Consider the following 20,133-nt stretch of genomic DNA (forward strand, 5'->3'; position numbering starts at 1 on the left):
ATATACAGTCGTGAAATTAACACATTATTATGCCTAATTTGGACAACCAGGTATGGTGAAGATAAGGTACTTTTTAAAAAAATGAATCAAATAAAATAAGATAAATAAATTAAAAACAATTTCTTGAATAAAAAAGAAAGTAAAACAATATAAAAACAGTTACATAGAAACTAGTAATTAATGAAAATTTGTAAAATTAACTGTTAAAGGTTAGTACTATTAGTGGAGCAGCAGCACGCACAATCATGTGTGCTTACGGACTGTATCCCTTGCAGACTGTATTGATATATATTGATATATAATGTAGGAAGCAGAATATTAATAACAGAAAGAAACAACCCTTTTGTGTGAATGAGTGTAAATGGGGGAGGGAGGTTTTTTGGGTTGGTGCACTAATTGTAAGTGTATCTTGTGTTTTTTATGTTGATTTAATAAAAAAAAACAACAACAACAAAAAAAATGATACAGATAATAAAAAAAACGATACCGATAATTTCCGATATTACATTTTAAAGCATTTATCGGCCGATAATATCGGCAGGCCGGTATTATCGGACATCTCTACTCACAAGTATAAAATTACTTTTTTAAAGTAATAATTTCTTACTTCAAGCATGAACAAAATAATCCTGATGCCGAGCACATATCATTATGTCAAGATAATGGCACTAGCATTTACTTCATTTAAGAATATTTTTCAACATATTGAGCAAAAAGGTCTCTTTTTTTTCTACCAAGAAAAGTGCACTTGTTATTAGTGAGAATATACTTATTTTAAGCTATTTTTGGGTTCATTGAGGTTAGCTAATTTGACTTGTTTTGGAAAGTCTTGACAAGCCCAATTTTCTTGTTCTATTGGCAGATAATTTTGCTTAATTCAAGTAAAATACTCCTCATTTTTGTATTTTTTTTTTCTTGTTTTTGAACACTGATTTTTTGCAGTGTACGTACTTTCTATTGTTTCATTGAAAATAAAACCGCAAAGTCCATTTGGCTGTCATCTGTTTTAAGTATGAGACACAATTGTGTCAAAGTCATGATTTTTTTTTCATGCTGGAAATAAGAAATGATTACTTAAAAAAAGCAGTTTTATACTTGTGAGTAGGGATGTCCGATAATGGCTTTTTGCCGATATCCGATATGCCGATATTGTCCAACTCTTTAATTACCGATACCGATATCAACCGATACCGATATCAACCGATATATACAGTCGTGAAATTAACACATTATTATGCCTAATTTGGACAACCAGGTATGGTGAAGATAAGGTACTTTTTAAAAAAATGAATCAAATAAAATAAGATAAATAAATTAAAAACAATTTCTTGAATAAAAAAGAAAGTAAAACCATATAAAAAAAGTTACATAGAAACTAGTAATTAATGAAAATGAGTAACATTAACTGTTAAAGGTTAGTACTATTAGTGGAGCAGCAGCACGCACAATCATGTGTGCTTACGGACTGTATCCCTTGCAGACTGTATTGATATATATTGATATATAATGTAGGAACCACAATATTAATAACAGAAAGAAACAACCCTTTTGTGTGAATGAGGAGGGAGGTTTTTTGGGTTAGTGCATTAATAGTAAGTGTATCTTGTGTTTTTTATGTTGATTTAATAAAAAAATAAAAATAAAAAAAAATTTAAAAAAAGATACTGATAATAAAAAAAAACGATACCGATAATTTCCAATATTAAATTTTAACGCATTTATCTCTACTTGTGAGTGTTGATGACACAACACTTGATATTCTAGTTTCAAGCATGTTTTACTCAATATAGCTCATCAAATCTCAGCAACAAGCTGTAATATCTTACTGACATCATTTAGACACTTAAAACAAGTAAAACACTCTAACATCAAATCTGCTTAGTGAGAAGAATGATCTTATCAGACAGAAAATAAGCAAATATCAGCCTTATTTGACATATTTCATCTTACTTAGATTTCACTTTTTGCGGTGTAGCCAGCCCGGCGTGCGAGTGCAAGGATGAAAAGGTGCTTTTTTTATTTTAAAGCTGGAGGTTATTTTGAGAGCCTTCTCAATGGTAGCGTGTCATTAAATTTCCTTTGAGCAAAACCTCCCCGATGCTCACGGCGCTCTCCACCCCCCCGCTCTGTTGTGTCTGTGCCGGGCCATTCCGCCGTGATGGACAGACCTCGATCTGGAGCACCAGGATTAAAACTATCAATCACATAAAGCTTGGAGACACACACAAAAAAAGAGAGAGAGGCAGTAAATTCAATTGAGAGCACACGGAGAAGATTGAGGTGAAGAAATATAGAAGGCCATTACCGGACTATAGGAAAGTGAGGCCTTGCAGACTCCATAAATTCATATCCAACGACTGCAGGAGTCAAACATCAGTGAGGCTACTGTAAACCCTGCCGCCGCTCGCCTTTGTGATCTTTTAAAGCGCCATTGTGCTCTGTCAAGGACGGCCTTTACAGGGGAAAAGTCCTCGGGATAACAAATCACCATAAAAAAAAAAAGAAAAAAAAAGCTGGTGTTTTAGAAGTGCCCCGCAGGACATTTATGCAGCACTTCCTGTTTATCTGCCGCTGACTTTGCCTGGAGGTCATTTGGGTGCAGAAAATGTGTCTATATACTGCATCTTTCTACCTCATTCTCAACATTATGTATACTGTAGCTCATAGGGGTGTAACGCTACACCAAAATGACTGTTCGGTACCTCGGTTTAGAGGTCAAGGTTCGGTTCATTTTCGGTACACAACAAAATATACATTTTTGGGTTATTTGTGACCTGTGCTGGCAAAATGAGTCACAATGAGGACATTTTAAATACGGAGTTATTGTTATTTCCACATTCTCCATCTAAAGACTTTCAAAATGATATATGGTTTGTTGGAATTGGACAGAAAATGACCGAGTTACATCCGATTGAAGTCGTCCAAGTTTGAGGGTCCGTTTTGAGAAAAAACAGCTTTAAGTTTACCGTTCCAGAACAGAATGTTCCAAAACTAAACTCCATAGCAACCATACCTTAAAAGTCCTTGTAGCAACACCAAATATTGGTACAATTAAAGTCAAATCCCATGTCTAAAGGAAAAATATATATTCAACTCTATTGAAAACGGTTATGTACAAACATGTCAACACTGTTATGTCACAGTTTTTTAGTTGACTGGTCAGTTTGTCAGCTGGTCAGCTGTCCGTAATATTCCTGACCAGCAGCACTAAGAAGATTCGCCAGTGAATTTAGCGCACTTGCAAGCGCCTGTGTACCCTCTCCACCTTCTAAGTCCATTACGGAATGTAAAACACTCTAACTTATCCACAATAATAATAATTAAATGTTTGAAAATCACCTTTTTTCACCAAATATTCCGCTGGAATTACTGTGTTGTTTTTCATCAGGGCGCAGCCATGATACCACAATGCACCGCGCGGGGTGATTCAACCAATGAGGGTACGCCTCACAGCGACCGCTTAGCAACAAGCCGGATTTGTTTACGTCGGGACAGGTTTAAGAACTCGAATTCTATTGGTTCAGAATGGCGTCATCGGGAATTCCATGCTCATTTTTAGAAAGTAGGTCAACTTGGCGTCACAATGATAGCAAATATGGCGAGGGGGATTCCCCCTTATTGCCGCGAGTGAGCGTTGAAAACACTTCATTTTCTCAAGGAATTTTAACACAAAGGACTCATTTCTGAAGACATACCTCATACAAAACCTTCAAATGAAGGTGATTTATGATGTTTTCTTGCTATCTCCATGATTGGGATCGCTAGATTGTGGCTTTATGGACTCATTTTTGTGAAAATCTCAAATTTCAACCAAGATACATTTTTTTCACTTATTTGCCTGTAGCTCAAAATTAGCCTGTGCGCATTCCGACTCATTTTGCCAAATTTGCAAAATCTTCCACTAAAAATATTTTTCTTAGTGTAATATTTGATGTGAAGTAATGGGAACCTTGGATAGGTCAATAATTCATAATAACATTGATTTTGATTCAATATTATGTTTTGAGCAATGACAGTTTGAAAGAAAATAAAACAGCTTTGTTTTATTAGTCAACATTGCAACTTTTTCTAAATTACATTTAACTGTTAAGCTTTTTTATTTCACTTTTGTTATGTTTTTGTTGATTTGAATAGTATTTTTAGAATGTGCCGTGGGCCTTTAAAACATTAGCTGTGTGCCGCAAATGGCCTCCGGGGCACACTTTTGACACCCCTGCTATAGATAATAAAAAATTAAATGTGATAAATCTATGGATAAAAAGCAGAGCCTGGCGACGCATGCGCGTTTATCATAACTCTCTCTCTCTCTCTCTGTCTCTGCCCCTCCCTCACCAATGCTGCTGTTTGTTTTGTTTTTAACCCCTTCTTAACCCTGAACGTACATTGAAAATACACGCAACCCTAACTCAAAATGCCGGACATTTGAGGCATTTAAGAAACTCCGCCCTGACAGCTCCGCAAAAGAGGACATGTACGGTGAAAAGAGGACGTATGGTCAGTCTATCGTAGCCCGTTAGCTGCTAGCATGCCGTGTGTTGTGCCTCGGTGTGCATTGTTTACACAACGTATGTTACGCTACTTAATATGTCCGTGTGGAAACTCGTTCGGTACACCTCCGTACCGAACCGGAACCCCCGTACCGAAACGGTTCAATACAAATACACGTACTGTTACACTCCCATAGTAGCTCAGTGTTTTTCAACCCCTGTGAGATACAGTCTGGTGTGCCGTGGGAGGTTATGTAATTTCACCTATTTGGGTTAAAAATATTTTTTTGCAAAGCAGTAAATATAATCTGCAAATGATGTGTTGTTGTTGAGTGTCGGTGCTGTCTAGAGTTCGGCAGAGTAACCGTGTTATACTCTTCCATATCAGTAGGTGGCAGCAGGTAGCTAATTGCTTTGTAGATGTTTGTCGTGATCACAACACGGAGACGACAGCGGGAGGCAGTGTGCAGGTAAAAAGGTATCTAACGATTAAACCAAAAATAAACAAAAGGCAAGTGCCGCTAAGAAAAGCCATTGAAGCTTAGGGATGACAATGCAAAACGAAACTAAAACTGAATTGGCTGCAAAGTAAACAAAAACAGAATGCTGGACGACAGCAAAGACTTACTGTGGAGCAAAGACGGCGTCCACAAAGTACATCCGAACACGACATGACAATCAACAATGTCCCCACAAAGAAGGATAAAAAAGCAACTAAAATAGTCTTGAATGCTAAAACAAAGTAGATGCGGGGAAATATCGCTCAAAGGAAGACATGAAACTGCTACAGGAAAATACCAAAAAAAAGAGAAAAAGCCCCCAAAATAGGAGCGCAAGACAAGAAGTAAAACACTACACACAGGAAAACAGCAAAAAAGTCCAAATAAGTCAGGGTGTGATGTGACAGGTGGTGACAGTACACCTACTTTGAGACAAGAGCTATATTGATACATAGTTGGTTATGGTTTGAAGTCATATCCAACAATTGCGACAACGACTTTTTACTGTCAACTGAGTTTCGTTTTTTAATGATGTCTGCTGGTGGTGTGCCTCCGCATTTTATCAACGCAAAAAAAGTGCCTTGGCTCAAAAAAGGTTACATGTCCTTTGGCAAGTTTCACTGCAATAAGGCACTTTTGGTAGCCATCCACAAGCTTCTAGTTGACCACTTGACCACTCCTCTTGACAAAGTTGGTGCAGTTCAGCTACATTTGTTGGTTTTCTGACATGGACTTGTTTCTTCAGCATTGTCCACACGTTTAAGTCGGAACTTTCAAAGGCCATTCTAAAACCTTCATTCTAGCCTGATTTAGCCATTCCTTTACCACTTTTGACGTGTGTTTGGGGTCATTGTCCTGTTGGAACACCCAACTGGTTGATTGTACATGACATGACAATCCACAATGTCCCCACAAAGAAGGATAGCAACAACTTCAATCATCTTGATTGCTAAAACAAAGCAGGTGCGGGGAATAGTGTTCAAGGAAGACATGAAACTGCTCCAGGAAAATACCAACAAAACAGGAAAAGCCACCAAAATAGGAGGGAAACACCATAAACCTCAAAATACACTAGCGTTCAAAAGTTTGGGGTCACATGTAAATGTCCTTATTTTGGAAGGAAAAGCACTGTACTTTTCAATGAAGATAACTTTAAACTAGTCTTAACTTGAAAGAAATACACTCTATACCAGGGGTCACCAACCTTTTTGAAAGCAAGAGCTACTTCTTGGGTAGTGATTAATGCGAAGGGCTACCAGTTTGATACACACTTCAATAAATTGCCAGAAATAGCCAATTTGCTCAATTTACCTTTAACTCTATGTTATTATTAATAATTAAAGATATTTCCACTTAATTGAACGGTTTAAAAGAGGCGAAAACACGAAAAAAATGACAATTGAATTTTGAAACATAGTTTATCTTCAATTTCGACTCTTTAAAATTCAAAATTCAACCGAAAAAAAGAAGAGAAAAAACTAGCAAATTCGGATCTTTTTGAAAAAATTAAAAAAATAATTTATAGAACATCATTAGTAATTTTTCCTGATTAAGATTAATTTTAGAATATTGATGACATGTTTTAAATAGGTTAAAATCCAATCTGCACTTTGTTAGAATATATAACAAATTGGACCAAGCTATATTTCTAACAAAGACAAATCATTATTTCTTCTAGATTTTCCAGAACAAAAATTTTAAAAGAAATTCAAAAGACTTTGAAATAAGATTTAAATTTGATTCTACAGATATTCCAGAATCATTTTTTTGAATTTTAATCATAATAAATTTGAAGAAATATTTCACAAATATTCTTTGTCGAAAAAACAGAAGCTAAAATGAAGAATTTAATTAAAATGTATTTATTATTCTTTACAATAAAAAAATAAATTTACTTGAACATTGATTTAAATTGTCAGTAAAGAAGAGGAAGGAATTTAAAAGGTAAAAAGTTTAAAAATCCTAAAATCATTTTTAAGGTTGTATTTTTTCTCTAAAATTGTTTTTCTGAAAGTTATAAGAAGCAAAGTAAAAAAATAAAAATAAATGAATTTATTTAAACACGTGAAGACCAAGTCTTTAAAATATTTTCTTGGATTTTCAAATTCTATTTGAGTTTTGTCTCTCTTAGAATTAAAAATGTCGGGCAAAGCGAGACCAGCTTGCTAGTAAATAAATACAATTTTAAAAAATAGAGGCAGCTCACTGGTAAGTGCTGCTATTTGAGCTATTTTTAGAACAGGCCAGCGGGCTACTCATCTGGTCCTTACGGGCTACCTGGTGCCCGCGGGCACCGCGTTGGTGACCCCTGCTCTATACATTGCTAATGTGGTAAATGACTATTCTAGCTGCAAATGTCTGCTTTTTGGTGCAATATCTACATAGGTGTATAGACATACTTGCCAACCTTGAGACCTCCAATATCGGGAGGTATGGAGGGTGGGGGTTTTGGGGGGTGGTTGGGGGCGTGGTTAAGAGGAGAGTATATTTACAGCTAGAATTCACCAACTCAAGTATTTCATATATATATTCACTTGGATCTAGGAAACTTTTCATGCATTTTTGAGTGGTTCACACCGTGGTGGACTAGATGTTGACGTTCAGTGTTTAGGGCCCCTGGATCAGTACTCACGCTTTATGATCAGCTCTCCATAGTTGGACACCCCGACCCCTTTGTCCGAGTGCACGATGCAGCGGTAGCGTCCCGAGTCGCCCTTGGTGGTGTTCTCCACATCGAAGGTGCCGATGAAGCGGCGGTTGTTCCAAGGTTTGGTGGTCTTCATGGGGGCCTCCCGTCCACCCATGCCCTGTTTGGACACAACACCAGCAGACTTGACATGGTGTGCTGCACAATCACCACATTTTCAGGTTTTTTCGGTGTATCATAGCCGGCGATGTATTAATCAGAGTGCAAACAGCAGCTGTCGGCCCTCCCAGCAGGCAGACGGGTGGTGCATTTTGTTCATTAGAAATGTTTCTTCGCCGCTGTCATCAGGAGAGACTCGGCCTAATGTTTGTTTTTGCAGCTCTCGCACTAATGAGGACGTGATTTCTTGAACAGGACCTCACAGCCGTGTTTTTTCCACAGACGGCGGCGGCTGTTAGCGTTACCGCCAGGAAAGGTCTGGAGCTGCAGAGGTGGGTAGTAACGCGGTACATTTACTCTGTTACATCTACTTGAGCAGGGGTCGGCAATCCAAAATGTTGAAGGAGCCTATTGGACCAAAAATTTAAAAAAAAATGTGTCTGGAGCCGCAAAAAATTTAAAGCCATATTACATACAGATAGCGTGTCATGAGATATAAATTGAATTAAGAGGACTTAAAGGAAACTAAATGAGCTCAAATATAGCTACAAATGAGGCATAATGATGCAATATGTACATATAGCTAGCCTAAATAGCATGTTAGCATCGATTAGCTTGCAGTGACCAAATATGTCTGATTAGCACTCCACACAAGTCAATAACATCAACAAAACTCACCTTTGTGCATTCATGCACAACGTTAAAAGTTTGGTGGACAAAATGAGACAGAAAAAGAAGTGGCATAAAACGCGTCCCAGAAAGTCGGAGAAAGTTGTACATGTAAACAAACTGCGGTGAGTTCAAGGACCGCCAAAATAAGTAGGACAAAACGGCGCTCGCCAAATACTCGAATCCGTGAACCATGTTTAATACAAACAGTGTGATTTATAACAATTAGGGAGGTTTGTGTCATGTTTGTCCTCCTACAGAAACCATATTAACATAAAAAATATATATTTTTCCCCTCATCTTTTTCCATTTTTCATACATTTTTGAAAAAGCTCCAGAGAGCCACAAGGGCGGCGCTAAAGAGCCGCATATGACCCCCGTACTTGAGTAACTTTTGGGAGAAATTGTACTTCTAAGAGTAGTTTTAAAGGCCTACTGAAATGAATTTGTTTTATTTAAACGGGGATAGCAGATCCATTCTATGTGTCATACTTGATCATTTCGCGATATTGCCATATTTTTGCTGAAAGGATTTAATAGAGAACATCGACGATAAAGTTCGCAACTTTTGGTCGCTGAAAAAAAGCCTTGCCTGTACCGGAAGTAGCGTGACGTCACAGGTTGAAAGGCTCCTCACATTTCCCCATTGTTTACACCAGCAGCGAGAGCGATTCGGACCGAGAAAGCGACGATTACCCCATTAATTTAAGCCAGGAAGAAAGATTTGTGGATGAGGAACGTGAGAGTGAAGGACTAGAGTGCAGTGCGGGACGTATCTTTTTTTCGCTCTGACCGTAACTTAGGTACAAGCTGGCTCATTGGATTCCACACTCTCTCCTTTTTCTATTGTGGATCACAGATTTGTATTTTAAACCACCTGGGATACTATATCCTCTTGAAAATGAGAGTCCAGAACGCCAAATGGACATTCACAGTGACTTTTATCTCCACGACAATACATCGGTGAAGCACTTTAGCTACGGAGCTAACGTGATAGCATCGTGCTTAAATGCAGATAGAAACAAAAGAAATAAGCCCCTGACTGGAAGGATAGACAGCAGATCAACAATACTACTATCAGGACACACCGAACCAAACACTGGACATGTAACCACACGGTTAATGCTGTGCCGCCTGTCGAAGCCTAGCAATGCTGTTGCTAACGACGCCATTGAAGCTAACTTAGCTACGGGACTTCGTCAGAGCTATGATAAAAACATTATCTCTCCACCTACGCCAGCCCTCATCTGCTCATCAACACCCGTGCTCACCTGCGTTCCAGCGATCGACAGCGCGACGAAGGACTTCACCCGATCATCGATGCGGTCGGCGGCTAGCGTCGGATAGCGCGTCTGCTATCCTCAAAGTGCTCCTGGTTGTGTTGCTGCAGCCAGCCGCTAATACACCGATCCCACCTACAACTTTCTTCTTTGCAGTCTCCATTGTTCATTAAAGACATTGCAAAAGATTCACCAACACAGATGTCCAGAATACTGTGGAATTTTGCGATGAAAACAGAGCTGTTTGTATTGGATACAATGTGTCCCAATACTTCCGTTACAACCATTGACGTCACGCGCATACGTCATCATACATAGACCTTTTCAACCGGAAGTTTAGCGGGAAATTTAAAATGTCACTTTATAAGTTAACCCGGCCGTATTGGCATGTGTTGCAATGTTAAGATTTCATCATTGATATATAAACTATCAGACTGCGTGGTCGCTAGTAGTGGCTTTCAGTAGGCCTTTAATGCAACATACTTTTACTTGAGTATATTTATAGAGAAGAAACATCACTTTTACTCCGCTCCATTTATCTACATTCAGCTCGCTACTCGCTACTGATTTTTATCGATCTGTTAATGCACGCTTTGTTTGTTTTTGGTTTGTCAGACAGACCTTCACAGTAGGATCTATCGCATGCCTGCGTTCCACCAATCAAATGCAGTCACTGGTGACGTTTGACTCCGTTTCACCAATCAAACAGAGCCAGGCGGTCACATGATTAACTGCACATAAACAACAACAACAATGGCAGAGACAACAACGAATGCAAACACCCCTGGCCTCACATAAAATCGATGTTCACGCTTCAGCATACTTGCCAACCTTGAGACCTCCGATATCGGGAGGTGGGAGGGTGGGGGGCGTGGTTAGGGCGTGGTTAAGAGGAGAGTATATTTACAGCTAGAATTCACCAACTCAAGCATTTCATACACATATATATATATATATATATATATATATATATATATATATATATATATATATATATATATATATATATATATATATGAAATACTTGACATTCAGTGAATTCTAGCTATACATACATATATATATATGTATTTTATTATACATATAAATAAAATAAATACTTGAATTTCAGTGTTCCGAAGGCTATCCAGTAGATGGCAGCATTGTCCTGTTTAACTTCATGAATGAGTATATCATTTCGGCCACCGTGTTCAATGGAGAAGTCTGTTCTACAAAATGTACAGGCAACATACATACCCCTTCCCCTTCGAACTGTCCTGGATGAACTGAAATTCTTGTTTCCATTCGTTTTGGAACTTGCAAGCGTATTTCTTCATCTTGCTCGTCGACGGCGTCGCCATGTCTGTAACTTCCTCGTTCTTCTGCTTCGTCTCCTTGTTGTGTGCGCAGTTGTGCACTCTACTCTCTAAAAGCCGTAGATGTTATGACGTCATTGGGCAGGCAAGCTGTTTATATCGTGGGAAAGCGGACGTGAGAACAGGCTGTCCCCACTCAGGTCCGCATTGAGCTGGAGGGGGCGTGGCCTCCAGTTCCGGCTGAACACCGGGAGTTTGTCGGGAGAAAATTTCTGCCGGGAGGTTGTCGGGAGAGGCGCTGAATACCGGGATTCTCCCGCTAAAAACGGGAGGGTTGGCAAGTATGCGCTTCAGACAACCAAAAAAACAGTTATGTACTGCGTTGTCATATGTGTCTCCCCAAACAAGTGAACATTTCAGCTTACATGAACTCAACGTCAAATTTGAGGAAGCACATGGCGGTAAGTAACGTTAGTAGATATTTTGGCTGTCACCGTTAGCTTCCCTGCTATGAATCACTGTCAAATGTACATCGTGTGGGGACATTTATTAACGCACTGCAGCCTCATAGACACACACACACACACACACACACACACACACACACACACACACACACACACACACACACACACAGTCGCACACATACACACGCATGCATAGAAACAGCAATCAGAAGTGCACAGTGTGTTCCCAGGTGCAGACCACACCTATCAGTTTATGGTTTGCGTAAAGGCTAACTTGTTATTTTCCTTTGTAATATCTGCCTACTGAGCCTATGGTGCTGTTAACTTATTGTGGCTCAACTTGCCTTAATTTTTTTTATGTTAATGTATTATTATTTAATATATATTATTGTTTTAGTTGCTTAAAGGCCTACTGAAATGAATTTTTTTTATTTAAACGGGGATAGCAGATCTATTCAATGTGTCATACTTGATCATTTCGCGATATTGCCATATTTTTGCTGAAAGGATTTAGTATAGAACAACGACGATAAAGATTGCAACTTTTGGTATCTGATAAAAAAAAGGCTTGCACCTACCGGAAGTAGCGTGACATAGTCAGTTGAATATATACGCAAAGTTCCCTATTGTTTACAATGATGGCCGCATGAAGTGAGAGAGATTCGGACCGAGAAAGCGACAATTTCCCCATTAATTTGAGCGAGGATGAAAGATTTGTGGATGAGTAAAGTGCAAGTGAAGGACTAGTGGGGAGTTGAAGCTATTCAGATAGGGAAGATGCTGTGAGAGGCGGGGGTGACCTGATATTCAGCTGGGAATGACTACAACAGTAAATAAACACAAGACATATATATACTCTATTAGCCACAACACAACCAGGCTTATATTTAATATGCCACAAATTAATCCTGCATAAAAACACCTGCGTGTTTGTTATGCTAGCTCCTAGCTCCTCTGCTAGCTCCTAGCTCCATAGAACACGCCAATACAATTCAAACACCTGATCAACACACACAATCACTCAGCCCAAAAGACCGTTTACCTAACCCAAGGTTCATAAAGCTTATATATTTTTAAAAAGTTACGTACGTGACGCGCACATACGGTCAAGTTATCGAATGTTTAGCAGCCAAGGCTGCATACTCACGGTACCTGATATTCAGCTGGGAATGACTACAACAGTAAATAAACACAAGACATATATATACTCTATTAGCCACAACACAACCAGGCTTATATTTAATATGCCACAAATTAATCCTGCATAATAACACCTGCGTGTTTGTTATGCTAGCTCCTAGCTCCTCTGCTAGCTCCTAGCTCCATAGAACACGCCAATACAATTCAAACACCCGATCAACACACACAATCACTCAGCCCAAAAGACCGTTCACCTAACCCAAGGTTCATAAAGCTTATATATTTTTAAAAAGTTACGTACGTGACGCGCACGTACGGTACGGTACGTGTTATGCTAGCTCCTAGCTCTTCTGCTAGCTCCTAGCTCCATAGAACACGCCAATACAATTCAAACACATGATCAACACACACAATCACTCAGCCCAAAAGACCGTTCACCTAACCCAAGGTTCATAAAGCTTATATATTTTAAAAAAGTTACGTACATACGCAAAAAAAAGCCAAAGCTGCATACTCACAGTAGCACGTCTGCGTCTTTGTCATCCAAATCAAAGTAATCCTGGTAAGAGTCTGTGTTGTCCCAGTTCTCTACAGGCGTCTGTGTATCCAAATCAAAAGTCCTCCTGGTTAGAGTCTCTGTTATCCGAGTTCTTCCATCTTGACTGCATCTTTCGGGAATGTAAACAAAGAAGCGCCGGCTGTGTACTGTTGTGGCTGACTACGTTCGAAAAATACGTCCATTTCGCACCGACAACTTTCTTCTTTGCTTGCTCGGCTTCCTTCTCCATAATGCAATGAACATGATTGAAACAGATTCACGAACACAGATGTCCAGAATACTGTGGAATTATGAAATGAAAACAGAGCTTTTTCGTATCGGCTTCAATGTGGAAGGCATACCCGTGTTCGTCGGGCTACGTCACACGCATACGTCATCCTCAGAGGCGTTTCGAACCGGAAGTTTAGCGGCAAATTTAAAATGTCACTTTATAAGTTAACCCGGCCGTATTGGCATGTGTTATAATGTTAAGATTTCATCATTGATATATAAACTATCAGACTGCGTGGTCGGTAGTAGTGGCTTTCAGTAGGCCTTTAAGAGATATTCCTGGCTCTGAATTTGCTCATTGCTATTTTTATGTTTTTGTGCATTATTTGTTGCCGTCATCATTAAACGAACAGGTTACTCATCAGTTACTCAGTACTTGAGTAGTTCTTTTACAACATACTTTTTACTTAAGTAAATATTTGGGTGACTACTCCTTACTTTTACTTGAGTAATAAATCTCTAAAGTAACAGTACTCTTACTTGAGTACAATTTGTGGCTACTCTACCCACCTCTGTGGAGCTGTCAAGTGCACTACCTTTGTGGTCAGGGAGAAGGTCAACCCCAGGTGGCTGTGGGGCTCGGATTTAGAACCTACGTCTATGTGGGTTAAGAGCACACAGCGGTGAGCTGACACCTGTAATCCCCATGACGGTTCTGTCCAGGATCCAATGAAGCAATGTGGGAATGTCACGACTTGAGCGTCAAACACTTCCACTTGGCACTCGTACTTCTTCCAAGAAAAAAATGTCTCTTAATGTCTCACCCATATCATATTTTTCACCAATTAAAGTTAAAGTACCAATGATTGTCACACACACACTAGGTGTGGCGAAATTATTTTCTGTATTTGACCCATCACCCTTGATAGATGACTGCTACTAAAAAAGGATTACATTTGACTTATTGTACGATATCCATAGTTAGTTTCTGTCAGGTTCAAACACTGATGACATCTATTAAACAAGACAAGACGCAAGGAATTAAACAGAGACACAAATAAATGTGGCTCAATTGAGGAGAAACGCGTAGACCTGTACCCTTGCACAGTGTCTCACCACGCTCTGACGAAAGATTGTACGCCTCCTCTGATTACATGGCAACTGCTGTTTCTCAAGGGACGGGGGTCGTAAACAGCCGCCGCCTTCGGTTACAAAACAGTTCAAAGAAAAGGTCGGTTCAAAGAAAAGGTTGTAAACAGCCGTCGCCCTCGGTCACAAAACAGTTCAAAGAAAAGGTGCCTGGAGGGGAGTCAGGCCCTGCCTCCTCTACGCTTTGTAGATCTAGAAATCTTCCTGTGGATTACAATACATCAAAGAAACCGACGCCTTCATGTTGCTTCCCATCCTACACAGTGGAGTTTTACCAGCCTTCTTCTTGGTAGGATCAAAGACAGCTTTTGTCTTCCCGCTGGGAACTCATTGAAACACAAAGTTTTGTGATAACTTAGATACAATTATTCTGACAGTTTCAAATCTAGTTCCAAAAACGTGAGACGTTTCCTAATATTCAAAAGGGAAAACAACTTTCAATGCGGGGAAATGGAGAAAGTCTCGCTCACCTGAAGCCAGAGGCGAAAATTGTCCCGCTTACGTCCGTTGACGGTGCAATGAAAAGACGCGGTCTGCCCAGCGTTCACTTCCACGCCCTTTATCGTCAAGAAGTGTGGCGTATTCACTGAGGAAGGAAACAAAAGCAGGTGGGAGGCGTTCAATTTAGGCAAGATTACATCAGAATCACAAATACTTTATTAATCCCATTCAAGAGCAGACAAACATTACAGGGAGACAGAACAGGATCGCTGACGGGTCTCCCAACTGCCAAAGTTGAACGTCAGACTCGCATGTTTCTTAGCTCGCTATCAGACATTTGACTAGAATGTATCGGAAGAATTTAAACAAATCACAGACTTCAAAGTCAATCAATCAAAGTTGATTTATAAAGCCCTTAATCACGAGTGTCTCAAAGGGCTGCTTGACATGTTTACGGTGGTTGACTTAAATTTATCAGGGTTCGTACACCTTTTCCATGGCCAAAACCAAGCACTTTTTAAGGACTTTCAAGATCAATTTTACAGTTTTTACAGTACCCTTCAAAAGGCGAAAGCCTGGACCCCTGGAGAGGGGGTCCAGGCTGAGGCCAAGGGGAAAAAACCTCATAACCATAGCACACATAAGCATGTGTGCCTAGTGGTTAGAGTGTCCGCCCTGAGATGGGTAGGTTGTGAGTTCAAACCCCGGCCGAGTCATACCAAAGACTATAAAAATGGGATCCATTACCTCGCTGATTGGCACTCAGCATCAAGGGTTGGAATTGGGGGTTAAATCCCCAAAAATGATTCCCGGGCGTGGCCACCGCTGCTGCCCACTGCTCCCCTCACCTCCCAGGGGGTGATCAAGGGTGATGGGTCAAATGCAGAGAATAATTTCACCACACCTAGTGTGTGTGTGACTATCATTGGTACTTGAACTTTAACACAAAGGACATTAAAAGTGCAGAGCTGATCCAACCAGCCATGTCTACATACAGAATCAGAATCACAAATACTTTATTAATCCCCGAGGGGAAATTTAAATTTAAAATTTTCAGCACAATCCCATTCAAGATCAGACAAACATTACAGGGAGACAGAACAGGATCAAACAGTACAGGGAGACAGAACAGGATCGCTGACGGGTCTGCCGACTTCCGGCGCCCCTTACAAAAAAGGTGAGATACAGGTAAACAATGCAGCTACAAAAGTAAAAAGAACAAACAAAAACATATACGCTGTGGCGGCCTCTGCGGTGTTCCACGCCATCGTCTGCTGGGGGAGCATGGCCAGAGACAGGAGCAGACCCAACAAAGCAACCAAGAGAGCCGACCCAGCAGCTGGCCTCCGTGGCAAGGGAAATTGTTCCACACAGTAGCTCAGTTAAAAAGGATGGAAAGGGTAAGGATGGAAAGGATCGTGCACACAAGGGCACAAAAAGAGGGCGAAAACAAAAGGTATAAAGTAGACTAAAAATATAACATAATGTTTACATATTATATATACAGTAGTGTTGTAACGATACCATTATTTTGGTACGGGTACTACAATTATTTCGATAAATTGATACTTTTCTAAATAAAGGGAACCACAAAAAAATTGCATAATTGTCTTTATTTTAACAACAAATCTTAGGGTACATTAAACATATGTTTCTTATTGCAGTTAATTATTTAAATAAAATAGTGAACATACAAGACAACTTGTCTTTTAATAGTAAGTAAACAAACAAAGGCTCCTAATTAGTCTGCTGACGTATGCAGTAACATCCATCCATCCATTTCCTACCACTTGTCCCTTTCGTGTATCATATATCATTCTATTATTTTGTCAACATTATTAAGGACAAGTGGTAGAATATGAATTATTAATCTACTTGTTAATAGAATAGAACAGAAAGTATTGTATTATTTAATTTATGTATTATATTATTTATTTCTATCTATTCTATTACGGTAGTTTACTGTTAATATCTGCTTACTTTCTCTTTTAACATCTGCTGTCTACACTTCCGTTAAAATGTAATAATCACTTATTCTTCTGTTTTTTGATACTTTACATCACCCCTATATTAGCGTCCCTTCACTGGCTTCCTGTGCGTTACAGAATCAATTTTAAACTCCTTTTATTTGTTTTAAATGTCTAAACGACCTCGAGCCAACATATCTCTCTGACCTCCTTCAACCTTACTGCCCCACCCGATCCCTAAGATCAGCCGATCAGCTGCTACTGACGGTCCCTGACACAAGGCTGAAGCTTAGAGGCGACAGAGCTTTCGCTGCTGCTGCTCCCAAGCTCTGGAACGACCTACCTCTGAGTGTTAGACAAGCCTCCTCCCTTCCTGTTTTTAAATCTCTCTTAAAAACATACTTTTAATCCATGGCTTTTAACACTGAGTGATGTCCATCCTGCAATGGCGTCCCATAATGCACCTGCTGTCAACCTGTTTTTATGTTATTAGATTTTATTTATTTATTTTTTATCGTGTTGTGTTTGTGTTGTGTTGTGTTTGCTCGGTTCTCGTATTATCTTTTAACCCGCCCATTGTACAGCACTTTGGCTACCCATGTGGTACATTTTAAATGTGCTTTATAAATAAAGTTGATTTGATAGTTTTGGATGATACCACAAATTTGGGTATCAATCCGATACCAAGTTGTTACAGGATCATACATTCAAAGTCCTCATGTGTCCAGGGACATATTTACTGAGCTTATAAACATAATCCATCCATCCATCCATCTTCAACCGCTTATCCGGATTCGGGTCGCGGGGACAACAGCTCCAGCAGAGACCCCCAGACTTCCCTCTCCAGAGCAACATTAGCAACTTCCTCCTGGGGGATCCCGAAGCGTTCCCAGGCCAGAGAGGAGATGTAATCCCCCCATCTGGTCCTTGGCCTGCCGCGGGGCCTCCTCCCAGTGGGACGTGCAACGAGGACCTCCCTAGGGAGACGCTCGTGAGGCATCCGCACGAGATGCCCGAACCACCTAAGCTGGCTCCTTTCCAAGCCAAGGAGCAGCGGCTCTACTCAAGAGTCTCTCTCGGGTGACTGCACTTCTCACCCTATCTCTAAGGGAGATGCCAGCCACCCTTCTGAGGAAACTCATTTCGGCCGCTTGTATCCGCGATCTTATTCTTTCGGTCATGACCCACACTTCATGACCATAGGTGAGAGTAGGAATGTAGATAGCTCGGTAGACCGAGAGCTTTGCCTTCTGGCTCAGCTCTCGTTTGGTCACAACAGTGCGGCAGAGAGACTGCAATACTGCCCCGGCTGCTCCGATTCTCCGGCTGATTTCCTTCTCCATCTTTCCCTCACCCGTGAACAAGACCCCAAGATACTTAAACTCCTCCACCTGGGACAGAGTCTCGTCCCCTACCCGGACTGTACAAACCATCGGTTTCCTGCTGAGAACCATGGCCTCAGATTTGGAGATGCTGATCCTCATTCCAGCCGCTGAACACTCGGCTGCGAACCGATCCAGTGAGAGCTGAAGGTCACGAACCGAAGGTGCCATCAGGACCACATCATCTGCAAAGAGCAGTGACGCAACCTTTAGCCCCCCAAGACGTATACCCTCTCCGCCATGGCCACGACTCCGCCTAGAAATCCTGTCCATGAAAATCACAAACAGGATAGGTGACAGAGCGCAGCCCTGGCGGAGACCAACCCCCACTGGAAACGGATCCGACTTACATCCAAGCACCCGGACACAACTCTCGCTTTGGTTGTACAGAGATTGGATGACCCTCAGCTGGGTTCCCCTCACCCGTACTGCCTCAGCACCTCCCGCAAGATCTCCCGGGGGACGCGGTCATACGCCTTCTCCAAATCCACAAAGCACATGTAGACTGGATAGGCATACTCCCAGGCCTTCTCCAGGATTCCCGCAAGAGTAAAGAGCTGGTCAGTTGTTCCACGACCAGGACGGAATCCACATTGCTCCTCTTGAATCTGAGGTTCGACTATCGGCCGGTATATACTATAAACATAATATACATTGTACAAAAACGAAAGAAGATGTTGTGATGACAAATAATATCGACGTAATCATAGTAGTATCGACTAGATACGTGCCTGTACTTGGTATCATTACAGTGGATGTTAGGTGTAGATCCACCAATGGCGTTTGTTTACATTTTGATGCCGGTGAGCTACGGTGTGTAGTGAAGCATGTTTAGCTGATACTTTATGTGTCGCCGTGGAGACCAGGATTAGTGATTTAGAAGTAGCTAAAGCACTGCCAACGGCGGCTGGACGTTAGCCGCTAGCTAGCTAGCCATGTCTTAAAGCACCTCTTCCTGAGGGCGTTTCAGTGTTATAACTTCACCTTTATCGTTACTTTTTAAGCCAAAATGCGTCCGTTCACCCTTTTCTGTCTACACACTGTGTCTGCTTGTAAGTACTCTGTGTTGTGCGCTGCCGAACATGCTCGCCTGCTCGTAAAACCAGCAATGACACGACGTGACTTCGACGCGGGCGAGGAGGGGTGGCGGACCGGTACTTTTCAGAGATGGTATAGTATCGAAAATGATCCATTAGTATCGCGGTACGATACTAATACCGGTATACCGTGCAACCCTAAAGTACAGTATATAATGTATACTGATATATTATATTATAATATAATATATACAATATATTACAAATCCCAATTACCATGTAGAATATTAAAGTATATGTAACAGCTGCAGCAGAAAATATACATTATAAACAAAAAGAGGTCGCTAACATAGAAGCGGTCAGGTAATAGACAATTATCATCTATATGGCGAGTGATTATACACATGGAATGACGGCAATGACGCAATATCTCACTGCATATGTCACAAGCCCAATTAGGTGCCTTTGTAACCTATTTTGAAATTGTCCCATGATTATTTATATACCAAATAATATATGGTGATATATATACACAGTATCTTGTTTGCAAGAGGCAGCAATATTTACTGCCACATAGATTTTAGGCCATATCTGTCCCGCTTGCGGGGCCGCATGGTTGTTGTGATTTAGAGATGCAACTGGAAATGAATAACAGCAGCAGTCAAAGTGTACACCAACACTCTCGTGCAGGGGTGTGTGCACATAAAACAGAACATTAGTGTGGTGAGGAGCGCACAAAAACAA

At 40.6% G+C, this 20,133-nt stretch overlaps 1 protein-coding gene across 6 annotated transcripts in view; it reads right to left on the minus strand.

The window, feature by feature from the left end:
• LOC133631183 (receptor-type tyrosine-protein phosphatase mu-like) overlaps window positions 1-20,133 on the minus strand; it is a 578,559-nt gene that overhangs the window by 378,771 nt on the left and 179,655 nt on the right. For all 6 annotated transcript variants that reach the window (XM_062023331.1, XM_062023329.1, XM_062023328.1 and 3 more), the window contains 2 exons: window positions 15,033-15,148; window positions 7,620-7,794 (listed from right to left, as the gene is read on the minus strand). In XM_062023331.1, the coding sequence (XP_061879315.1) occupies window positions 7,620-7,794; window positions 15,033-15,148 (291 nt within the window). The remainder of the gene's footprint in view (window positions 1-7,619; window positions 7,795-15,032; window positions 15,149-20,133) is intronic.

This window comes from Entelurus aequoreus, linkage group LG16, assembly GCF_033978785.1.
Source record: "Entelurus aequoreus isolate RoL-2023_Sb linkage group LG16, RoL_Eaeq_v1.1, whole genome shotgun sequence".
Lineage (NCBI taxonomy): Eukaryota > Metazoa > Chordata > Actinopteri > Syngnathiformes > Syngnathidae > Entelurus > Entelurus aequoreus.